Below are 12,366 nucleotides of genomic sequence, written 5' to 3'. Positions count from 1 at the left end.
TAAGGATGGTGCCCCAGCCCAGTAATCATCTTAGTCACTCTCTTTGGCACCTTTTCCATTTCCACTATGTCTATTTTGAGATGCGGTGACCAGAACTGGACACAATACTCCAGGTGTGGCCTTATCATAGATTTGTACAACGGCATTATAATATTAGCCGTTTTGTTCTCAATACCTTTCCTAATGATCCCAAGCATAGAATTGGCCTTCTTTACTGCCGCCACACATTGAGTCGACACTTTCATCAACCTGTCCACCACCACCCCAAGATCTCTCTCCTGATCTGTCACAGACAGCTCAGAACCCATCAGCCTATATCTAAAGTTTTGATTTTTTGCCCCAATGTGCATGACTTTACACTTACTGACATTGAAGCACATCTGCCATTTTGTTGCCCATTCTGCCAGTCTGGAGAGATCCTTCTGGAGCTCCTCACAATCACTTCTGGTCTTTACCACTTGGAAATGTTTGTTGTTGTCTGCAAACTTTGCAACCTCACTGCTCAACCCTGTCTCCAGGTCATTTATGAAGAGGTTGAAAAGCACCGGTCCCAGGACAGATACTTGGGGCACACCACTTTTCATTTCTCTCCATTGTGAAAATTGTCCATTGACACCCACTCTCTGCTTCCTGGCCTTCAACCAGGATTCAATCCAGGAGAGGACCTGTCCTCTAATTCCCTGACTGTGGAGTTTTTTCAGTAGCCTTTGGTGAGGGACCATGTTGAACGCCTTCTGAAAGTCCAGATACATAATGTCCATGGGTTCTCCCACATCCACATGCCTGTTGACCTTTTCAAAGAATTCTATAAGGTTTGTGAGGCAAGACTTACCCTTACAGAAGCCATGCTGACTCTCCCTCAGCAAGGCCTTTTCATCTATGTGTTTTGAGATCCTATCTTTGATGAGGCATTCCACCATCTTACCCGGTATAGATGTTAGGCTGACCGACCTATAGTTTCCCGGGTCCCCCCTCTTTCCCTTTTTAAAGATAGGTGTGACATTTGCTATCCTCCAATCTTCTGGCACTGTGGCCGTTTTGAGGGACAAGTTGCATATCTTAGTCAAGAGATCTGCAACTTCATTCTTCAATTCCTTAATAACTCTTCAACTCTAGCGGCTGAATGTGGTATACACCCATGCTGGGAAACCCAGAAGTGCATCTTTTGAGATTTTTAACTCTGGAAACTGGATAAAATCCTTCGGGGGGGGGGGGGTGGATGTGGCCTACGGGCCAGGTTTTGGAGACCCCATTGTAGAGCATGCACTTGAATATTCTCATATCTCCATCTTGGACTAAAATTTCCAGAGACTAATTTTTGTTGAGTATCTCATGGTGAACAGATCAGCATTTATTCTTCAGAGATCCAATATGGTCCATTAAGGTTTACCTAGTTGACAAAAGCTACCATGTTTCAAAATTTTCCCCAGGATAATCTCCACCACTCACCAATCAATCAACACCACCATTAATATCAATATTTTGAGAATAGTAAGCTTATTATTTTTATTATAGTAAGCATCCTCAATAGTTACAAATTCCTTCTAACTAGCTGGTCCTTTCTATTCAGCTCAGATCTCAGAATAATTATGTAGCATTTGGGAAAAAAGATACAGCCCAATAGCCCAGCACTGGAGGCCAAGATGGAGAAGATCTCCACAGCCACCATGGATTTTCCCTTGGTGCTCAGGTAAGATGGAACAAAGGACAAAGAAACACTGCAAAAGACCAACATGCTGAAAGTGATGAACTTTGCTTCATTGAAACTGTCTGGTAGCTTCCTGGCTAAAAAGGCTACAGTGAAAGTGACTGTAGCCAGAAATTCTAAGTAGGTTAGAACACAGTAAAACATGGTGACGGAACCTTTATTACATTCTATTATAATTTCTTGGGGCAAAGAATCTATGTTAAAATCTGGGAAGGGGGGAGCAATACATAGCCAGGCAACACAAATACTAACTTGAATCAACGAGGAACCCAGAATAATAAAGTTGGCCAGTCTTCTCCCCACCCACTTCCTTATCCTGCTTCCTGGTTTGGTGGCCAAGAAAGCCAGAACAACAGTGATGGTTTTCGCCAAGACACAGGAAACAGCCACCGAGAAGGTCACACCAAAGATCATTTGCCGTAAACAGCAGGTCACTGTGTGAGGCCATCCAATGAACAACAAGGAGCAGAGGAAGCAGAGCAGGAGGGAGATGAGAAGAGTGTAGGTGAGGTCCCGATTATTGGCTATGATGATGGGAGTGTTCCTGTTCTTAATGAAAATGCCAAGCACCAAAGCTGCCAGCAGAGAAAAAGAGAGAGCTAATGAAGTTAAAGTGATCCCCAAAGGTTCTGAGTAAGACAGGAAGTTTAGATGTTTGGGAAGGCACTGATCTCTGTTCCTGTTTGGAAATTGATCTCTTGGGCACTGGAAACAATCATCCATATCTGAAAAGTAGAGCAGGCGTCATTTCAATCTGACAATAGTAAATAATGGAGTCAACAATCCCAGGATTGTATTGTGCAAGGAATACCCATTATTAGTATTTGCACTGAATTCCCATTAAAAAAATAAAATAAAAGTGTCTCCTCCACCACCTGGACTTTTAAAAAGTCTATCACCCCAATCCTTGTGTTCTAGCAGTGTGAGGTCCTAACACTATTTCACAGAACCACCACAAATGGCGAGCTGCCATTTTGACACCCTGGCAGATTCTGCATGTCTCCGAAAACCGGTAAGTCAATTAGGGTGTGGGGAGGGGCAGAACGGGGCAGGAAGGAAAGGAAGGGGGAAAGACTGGGGAAGAACAGGAGGCAGATTGATGCCGGAAGGGTGCTAGTATCAGTGGGAGTAGCACTACCAATAACCTATCCCCCCCTTGATCCTTCTTCCCTGGTCTACTCAGAGTATCGTTGCTGTAGGAATAGACCTGTTCAGGCACTGGAAACAAATGTTTCTGGGACTTCCGGAACTTCCCAAAACAGAAAGTACTGTTCATTCTGCTAGCATGGTTGTATTGGTGTGGGGGAATCAAAAGGACTGGGCTGTAATAATTTTAGGTCTCACAGGAGCAGTTGACACTAAACATTCACTCATGTGTGGGATACAAGGAGGCCAAACATCTCCTTGGGGGAACGGGACATTTGCCCCCTTTCCCTGAGTTAATCCTCAGTCTGCTCAATAGAGCTTCTTGGGTCTGCACCTGCTGTTTAGCAGGCACAGACTCAACAAGCCTGGTGTTGGGCTTCTGAGCCCAGGAGGGGGATCAATGAAATGGCGGCTGAGACCGTCACTGATTCCACCCCCTTTTGGGTCTCCCTCACCCCACTCTGCCCTCTCTCCAGCTCGTAATGCCTCCCCCATGCCCTCCCTCCATCCTGCACCACTCGGCGCTACATCCTCACTGGCAGTGGCTGGGGCTCCTGCAGCAGCACCAATGGGGTGGTGCAAGTCTCCCCGCCAGTGCTGCTTACTAGTTGGGTGGCCGGTGCTGACATTAACGCAGGGCTGCCCTTTCCATTGCCCTGTTCTGCTTTGCAAATCGGAACTGATAGGCATGGAAAACCAATGAACATGTCACTGTGTTTTATCTCACTGAGCCTCATGTCTCCTACCTTTCTGGTCAGAAATCTTCCCTTCTGGACATGGAGCACATTCATAGCAACAAAATGGCTCTCCCTCCTTCTTTACTTTGCGGTAACCTGGATAGCAGTTGTCATTGCACATAGAAATGGGCGGCACCTAACCATAAAAAGAAGAGGAAAATATATAACTGATCAACAAAGCAGTGAACATGAACATTGCTTTCTCTGAGAGTTAAGGTTATAAATCAATGGAAGAGATCAGATCTGAGTTAAGTATCCAATTTTAGGACAGAGCTCCAGAAAAAGGTGAACAGGGTCTCAAGTTGTGTATCCAAGGATGCTTTTAAAAGAGGACAGAGCAAAGTCCAAATGAATACCTCATTATAAATTGACCTTTTTTTAGGTCTTTGCCCATTTTTGGAGTTTCAGCAAAGCTTCAGACACTCTGGACACTCCATCCAACCCCTTTCAGAGGAGCAGCAACTTGCACCGTGCCACGGAAGCACAGCTTTGCCTCCAGCCTGCCCTGAATTTATTGAGCACAATGCTGGGGATGGTTCTCAGCCTCTTGCAAACCCATCATAATATCCTAGAATCTTAGAGTTGGAAGGGACCTACAAGGTCATCTAGTCCAATCCCCTGCCTGTAGGAAGAAATTCTAGAGAATCTCCAGCAGGTACATACAGAGTACACACCACATTTTTGGGAAGGGGTCACACCTCCAGAAATGGGGGGTTGTCAATGGGACTAAGGACCCTCATTATTATGATAATACTTTGTCCAACGTTGGTCTGATAGTGTGATGATGGAAATATATGATGCATAACATTATGCTGGACAGCATTCAAGATGACTGCGGGATATAAAGTTTTGCCTCATGCTTCACTTATGGTAAGCAGGGCTCAGAGATGCCCTGGATGGAATTCACCTAGTAGAGTGGGAGAGATTATGAAGGCTCAACATTGAACACTTTGAACATGTATCTTTCTTCTTTGGATTGGCATGGAGCCCACCTGATTGAATGTGCTGTGCCATGTGATGGCCTCTTCATAGACAGTGAACTCTTGGTCAGGTGAAGCTTGTGGATCCATCTTTCCCACTTTCACTCGTGAGAAGGACTGGTTTGGGAATGTAACCCAGTTCACAAGATCAAATGCAGCTGCTAGTTTCCCATTCTCATCAAAAGACACCATGTCCCCTGCACTGTTGTTAAATGAGATGCTCCTCAGGAAAGGGTGGAGCTTTATTGAAAGAAGAAAAGGGCAGGTTTCACCAAATGACTAAAAGCCCAATCCTATCCAATGGAGAAATACAAAAAAAATTGACATTCTGATTCTGTATAGGATGAATCCACATGACTGGGGAATCATTGTCCCAATTACAAGGGGGTGATGCGGTATGGAAAATGACTGCAGCAGTAGGTTTTACCACATGTCCTGTGCCTTCCAACATTCATATCTACAGGGAGCTAGAAGATGTAGTTTGATCTTCCTTGCATGTTCATTGTGCCTATGCTGTGTTGTATGTATCTCAGGGCTGAGCTCAAACCGATGCTCCAGAAGTGATGTCACAACTGGAACTGGGGTCATGCCCAGGCTTTTTAAAAAGTGAAAATCGAGGGACAACCCATCTCCCCCCCCCCAGCAGCTGGCCACCCACTTTCTCTGCTGCCTCACTCCAGCCAGTGGCATAGCTAAGGCATCTATCTGCTACCTGGGTTCAGAGAAGATTCTGTAGCCTGTCCTACAACAAAATCAAATTTAATTAAGTAAATAGAGAGAGAAATATACCTTTATTGATGTATACCTGGTTTCTCGTACATCATGACAATATAGAAGTGAAATCCAACAGCAAATCCAAAATAAGTAAATGAATTTAAAAATGTGCCCTTATTGGTGGGAGACACTGTGCTGGGTGGAAGAGGAACGGCTATTCTCCTCTTGCTAAATAGAAGAGGAGCACCTTTTGATAAAAAAGTGCCTCTTTACCCAGTTAGCAGGGGTCACTGTATTATGATACATGAAAATGAGATTTGACTCATACTAACACCTTACTGGTGTTATCTATGCTATATCATAATAACATGATGAACATGTTATTTGGCTCTTTGTTATTTGGCTCTTTGGCTCTCAGAACAATCTGTCTCATTGGTCAGTTTTGAGCTAAAGAAATCCACTTTTTGTTCCATAAGGCAGTTGTGTTTTCATTTTCTGGTTAATTGGCCATAATTTTTGATACAACTATTCTAGTGTGATCTGCTTCATTGCATTCTGCATTAAATTACCTTTCTAATTATATATAACATGATGGTATTATTTGTACATACCAAGGTTTTCATGATTTTGGTAACCAGTGTCAAACTCAGCTTGCTGCCCCTCTATAACTTTTTGCCCGGTGCAATTGTTGCCCCCTGCACCCATTAGCTATGCTACTTTACCAATGCTTTGTGGGTAAGTAATTTCTCAACAGGGCTTTCTACCTACTGTGACATTGGAGGTATTGAACACACCACAGAATGCCAAACTCTGTAATTGGTATACAGAAAGAGGCACATCACTTATTGTGAATTCTAGTGCCTTCTGCTAGTGGGAAAATAAAGACATATTATTATTATTATTATTATTATTATTATTATTATTATTATTATTATTATTATTAACAGTATTTATATACCGCTTTTCAACTAAAAGTTCACAAAGCGGTTTACAGAGAAAAATCAAATAACTGGGCAAGATGTAAGTTTTTAATGAAAGGAGAATATTTTATACAGGGATATTTGAGAACATAATTTCATCATCTATTAGAAAATAACTAGGACATGTGAATGGTTTTATTTGTGAAGCATTACCTGCCAAGGTTGCAGATTTGGAGAATCCAAGCTATCTCTGTCCACTCTTGCTACAGATTTGGGCCTAGATGTATATGCCATATGTAAAGAATGTGCTATGGCATGAACTACATTGTAGAGGCTGTAGCTTCGGGCACTCATGCTCATTTCAAAAAGGCTTCCAGGGAGGCTTTCCAGGTTCTCTTGCCCAGTGCATGTATCACTGTTCTCATTGTCTCCATTAGAATCAGAAAACAGACAGTTGAAAACCTTTTCCCAGAAGACCCTGAGAAAATCATCTCCCTTTTCCAAGTTAGAATGCACACTCTGGAGGAAGTTTCGAAAACCCGGTACTTCGTTGGAGTGAATTGCAAAAGACAAAGAACCATCAAAGATTTGTATATCCAAAGCTTTGTGCGTTGTTTGGAAAGAGAAAGCCCACGGGGCGGTCATAATCCACACTTTACCTACAGAAATGGTTGCTACATCATAAAATTCAGAAGTAAAAGATATTAACCATGCCAAATATGTCATAGTTGAAGTTCTTGAATTTACAACATATACTTGGACTTTGGAGTTGAATAGTGATGTTACCTTGGCCTGGATAGTTTTCAATGAACATAGTGTCTCAGTGGCTTGGAAAATGGCGGGCATTTTTTCACTGAAGGCTGTACAGATGCCATGCTGGACAAACATGGGAATCAAGGTCTGCTCAAATTTTTCTCCAATCTCATCATCCCGTACAATGATCCCAACCCATATCCAGCGGAAATGCAAGAGGAGGTGGACAATCCCTTTGTACTGATATGCTTCATTGTGGGATGTCCAGTATAAGGAAGGGAGTTGAGTTTTCACGCTCTTCAGTGGAGCTAATACACTATAGGACACCTAAGCAAAGAAAACATTATTTTCAGAATGAAGGGCAGAAGTGATGCTGAGCAATATTATGTGAAGCAAAAGAGATGGTGTAATGAAAGCAAGAAGAAAATCCAGAAATTGAAGGAGTAGAAATATATCAAGTATTCATGTGGGCTATACTGGACACCACAGAGGCTATATACAAAAGCCATTAGCTAGAGGCATGCCAAGGGCTTTTGGCACCCATGGCACTGCGCAGCATCATGATGTTATTAGGGTGCAAGCGCTCCAATGGCTTCCCCAGTTGGGAAGCCTTTGGAATGCGAGCGTTCACTCTGCAGCCAGCCGGACAATTTTGCCTGATGGGCTGCTGAGATAGCACATGTGCTCTCATGGCCTCCAGTTGGGAAGTCTTGAGAGCGTGAAGGATCGCTGAAGAGTTGGCTGGGCGATTTTGCCTGACCAGCTGCTGAGAGGGCTCATGCACTTTAATTGGTTCTTGAGGGGGAAGCAATTAGAGCCCATCCTCTTGTACCCACCATCCAGTTCGTGCTCATGGTATGAGTTACCTTGTGCCTCAGGGCTGGTACGTCTCTGCCCTTAGCAATGAATTCAGATGTTGGTGATGTAGGAGTATGGATGCTTCTCTTTCACATATGTTATGGTCATGTCCAGTTATTGTAAACTTTTGGGGAGAAGTTTATAATATTATTGAAATAGTAATACAGCAGCCAGTGATACTTTCAGATATGTAAATCATTCTAAGACAGTGGTTCTCCAAAATTTAGCACCGGGACCCACTTTTTAGAATGAAAAAGTGAATGATTCCTCTTGCCTGAGGCTGCTGTTGCTTGGTGTCATGTTGGTAAACAATAAGACCAACCAAATCCAGGATGTGGTGCTGGATGAGGGTGCCAATCTGGCATGTATAAAAAAGAATTGGTTGGATGAGGTGGAAGGAGTAGGTCTCTCCTGGATTTATCCATCAGTTCTCCAGGTGATGCAGCAACAAAGGTAGCAAGGCAGGGTTGCAATAATATATCATGTGTTCACCCCTGTCCAGATGCCTTGTTCAGTGATTTCTTGGGCTTTGATATCTTTGTGTGATGATAGATAGGATGGTATCTGAATTAGGATTACGTTGGCATATCACTAGGCCTGCTACCCAGTAGTTTCCATGCCTGGGCTGCCAACGGTGACCTCTGGCAGGGCAGTGGTGTGTTCCTGGTGATCAGTTCAGTGGGACTTCTATGTTTAGGCAGGGGCTTCTGGAGTGAAAATGGCTCAGTATTTCATGACCCTCATGGCAACCGTGAACTTGACTCAGGGATTTCCTGACTTAAGTTGCTGGACACATGTTGGACCATGTGTTTACTGCTCGGAAGGTTGGTGCTGAAGTGGGTGTGAAGACTCAATCTGACGCAAGTGCAGTCCAGTACAAGGGGGGTTTAACAACAGCCCGATCGTAGGAGTGGACTGAATTTTAATAGGCTTTCTTACTGGGATCTTCAGAGGAAGATCCAAAACAAAACTATAATATGGACAGGATGTTCCCCTGGATTGCTTGAAAGCCTCCTGTTTCAAATATGCACAATTAAAAGTCTTGAGGATAAAGTAGCTCAAAAACATAAATGGTTTACAGATTCACTTTACCTGTGGAACTTCATATATGCCTAGGATAGTAGCCATCTGAAGGGATATTTTATTGTTAATTCCACCAATGACAGCCATTACATTCTTCTGCTTGTTACATATGAAGTTGGGGACAATCCTCTCAGAAGCTGAAAGTAGTTTCAGGGTGTTCTGGTAAGTCATCCTGGCACTTCCATGACTGTCATATATGTGAAGACCCAGACTGACATTGGGTAAGATTTGGGGGTTCTCATTTATTTCCTTCACAGCAAATACCAAGGAGAGGACATGCTGGTAGTTCTTCAGTATTGCACTACAAGTAGAGTCACACTGTGAGTAAGTTAAAGATTCAGTCTTTCACAAATCATCCATCTGGCCTGCATTTTATAAATCTTCATGCCTGTAGAAGATAAAAGGTGCAAAGGGAGATTGTTTAAGGGTGCAAGTGTTTATAGGATTGCAGCCTTACAGCCCAAACCTATGGAAGGAGTATGCTGGCAATGCACACATTCTAGCTATTGCAAACTAGGCAGTGTACACAGGTTGGCTGTCACAGCAAGCAGCCAGTTTCACATGCCAGTGGATGTTGGACATTCGCCAGAGGATGTGAGCTAATGCAAGGCGTTGGAGGGAGGTGAGGAAGAGGTTGAATGAGGCATAGGGAGGGCAAAATTGGGGAGGGGGACCAAACAGGGCAGTGTTCAAGGCAGGGAGGATGATGAATCAGGCCTGGGAGGTGGGTAGGTTTGGTGGTGGCGGTGCAAGCCAAATCCTAACTCCCTGGACCTGATCTGCCTTCATGGATCAGTGCAGACTTGCACTAGCAGTTGAGCTGGTGCAGGTCAAAGTTGACCCATAGTGGCTGTTGGGGCTTACCCCAAGGCAAGGGGACAAAAGTCCCCCAACCTTGAGGAGAACTCCAGCAGCCCAAACGTCCCTGCAATATGCAGCAGATGCCATGCCAGCACTGCTGTTTCACCGCACAGGGAGTTGGGTAGCAGCCCATCCTTAGGTCAAGGTGAACTGCATCTCAAGACAATGAAGGTCCTTGAAGATGTGATCTTGGAACTGCTGCATGTAGTCTTTGAGAACATCTGTGGAACAGGTGAGGCACTGGAGGACTGGAGATAATGTTGTTCCTCACTTTTTTTTTTTTTAAAAGGGACAACTGCAAATCCATCTTCATTTTATTAGTCAAAATATCTGTGATCCCTCAGGAAATATTGGGGTAATTTCCAGCAGCCAGCATGAGGTTCTCAAGAACAATCTATGCCAGACTAATGTCATCTTCTCTGAAAGAGAAAACTCTAGTCTGGCATGAATTGTGGCTGGTCTGGTAGACTAGAGGGTACTCTGGTCGACTGTAGGAATGCCAAGGGCATAGCGTAACAATTTCAGCAAAGCATTTAACAAAGTCTCCCATGATATCCTTGTGGATAACATTGCAACCCTGTAAAATGCAAGCTAGAAACTGTTTGGTGGATTCAAAACTACTTAAACAACCACTCCCAGCGAGTGCTATTAAATGACTCCATATCAACCTGGGATAGTATCAAGTGGTTTTCCATAGGGCTGTCTTGGCCCCACATCAATCAACTTGTTTATTAATAACTTGAAGAGGGGGTAGGGGGAACGCTTATCAAATTGGTAGCAGACACAAATGTGAGGAGGATAGTTAACACCCTGGCAGAAAGAATCAGGATTCAAACCATCTTGACAGGCTTGATCACTGAACCATACCAACAAGAAAATTCAGTGAAGACAAATGGGAAGTCTTGCATATAGGTACAAAAAAAAAATCTCAAAGGAACATGTGCAGCATGGTTCAGGATCAACTTGGCAACAGAAGAGATGAAAATAATCTTAGTGGATTGCAAAGTAAACTTGAGCCAGCAGAGTGATGTGAATGCAAAGCTGAGGTGCATTAATAGAGGCCTAGAATCCAGAACATGGGAAGTAATTTTCTTAGAATACAACCCATATCTAACTGATATAGATATCAGTATATAGGACAACATTTGTAAATATAAGCAGGATGTTTAGACTCAATCTATACATTACCGAGTAAAGCGGTAGAATTCTACTGTTCTACTGGAGGCTGTGTGGGTAATATGTTATAATCCTTCCCATGCAACATAAGAACATTAGAAGAGCTCCACTGGACCAAGACAAAGGCCCATCTGGTTCAGCTTCCTGTGCCTTACAGTGGTCCACCAGATGTGCTAGGGAGCACACAAGACAGCAAGAGAACTGCATCTTGATGCCATTCCCTTGTATCTGGCATTCTAAGGTAGCCTGCTTCTAAAACCAGGAAGTTGCACATATCCATTATAGCAAACTCCCCCCCCCACCTCAACCTTACCTGTAGTAAATGAGCGCATTGAAGAAACAGTTTTGCACAGAATTCTTACTGACTTGTTTGTTTACTACATTTGGAACACTGTGGTTTTTCTTTTGTCAGAAGGTTTAATAAACATGACTCCCCACACTTGCAATCTGAAGTAGAACTAACTGGAATTCTTCCACTTCACCCAACCTCTTCATTCTATATCACATCATCACCTCACTCTGCATGACAGAATCCATGGAATCCAACTTTGTCAAACACACTGCTAAGCATGGAGGGAAGGTCTCCTGTGTTAAGTTGAATCAAGGACAGAGGGCCAGGCATACTTGGAAAGAACACAGGAGGAGGAAGATGAAATTGGCAGGAAACAGAAAGAAAACAAAAAAGGAGGCCTATGGAAACAACAGATAGAAAGGAAGAATATAACATGAGGAAGACATGCGGAATTATTTTGGTGTTTGGTATTGCTTGTCTTTCATGCTCTCTTTGCCATGGATATATATATATTTATCCCAATAATATATTTGGGGCAAGCGAGCAAGCTAGAGAGCGAGAGAGAGAGAGAGAGAGAGAGAGAGAGAGAGAGAGAGAGAGAGAGAGAGAGAGAGAGAATTCTTACCAAAATGTATCTATGAGTTTTGTTTTGGGTTGTCCACGGAATGATAGTTCATCAAACATGTAGATAAATTGGGTCACAATCGCTCCAATGAGTTGTTCCCCTGACTGATAATACTTGTGTGTGAGCTGGAGGGGGTCACTCATCGCACGCATAACTGTGTCGCACGTGGAACTGGCAGAATGAAACTGTAGCCAGAGAAAGAACAGCAGCAGCAGTATCTCTTGCATCTTGAGTCAGAATGCTTAGTAACTGTCTAACATCTACAATCAGTCTGAATAAAGTCTCCTCCCCTCATCAACCCTGGATTAATCTGGAATGAAGTAAACTGCCAGTGATCAGAATTTGTAGCCTTGCCTCTTCATGGTCTTTAACCCCGAGACTGTATGGCAAAGAGTTTTTTACTTTATTTTTATTTTTAATTCATTGCATAACTGATTAGCCTTGTTGACTTCGACCTTCCATGTGGGGTTTGACAAGATGGATACTAGTAATCAGAGTAAATTATAGGCTTCA

The 12,366-nt window shown here is 43.3% G+C and overlaps 1 protein-coding gene across 1 annotated transcript; it reads right to left on the bottom strand.

The window, feature by feature from the left end:
• Positions 1-1,531: 1,531 nt before the first annotated feature.
• Positions 1,532-11,996, bottom strand: LOC136653310 (vomeronasal type-2 receptor 26-like). The gene is made up of 6 exons (XM_066630222.1): positions 11,854-11,996; positions 8,909-9,200; positions 6,419-7,285; positions 4,584-4,811; positions 3,601-3,727; positions 1,532-2,433 (listed from the first exon to the last, which is right to left on the bottom strand). Exons 1-6 carry the CDS (start codon positions 11,994-11,996, stop codon positions 1,532-1,534), a joined length of 2,559 nt encoding a protein of 852 aa, XP_066486319.1.
• Positions 11,997-12,366: the final 370 nt, after the last annotated feature.

The sequence above is a fragment of the Tiliqua scincoides genome, chromosome 5, assembly GCF_035046505.1.
Source record: "Tiliqua scincoides isolate rTilSci1 chromosome 5, rTilSci1.hap2, whole genome shotgun sequence".
Lineage (NCBI taxonomy): Eukaryota > Metazoa > Chordata > Lepidosauria > Squamata > Scincidae > Tiliqua > Tiliqua scincoides.
The sequence above is the reverse complement of the archived record's forward strand: the minus strand, read 5'-3'. Positions and strand labels throughout refer to the sequence as shown.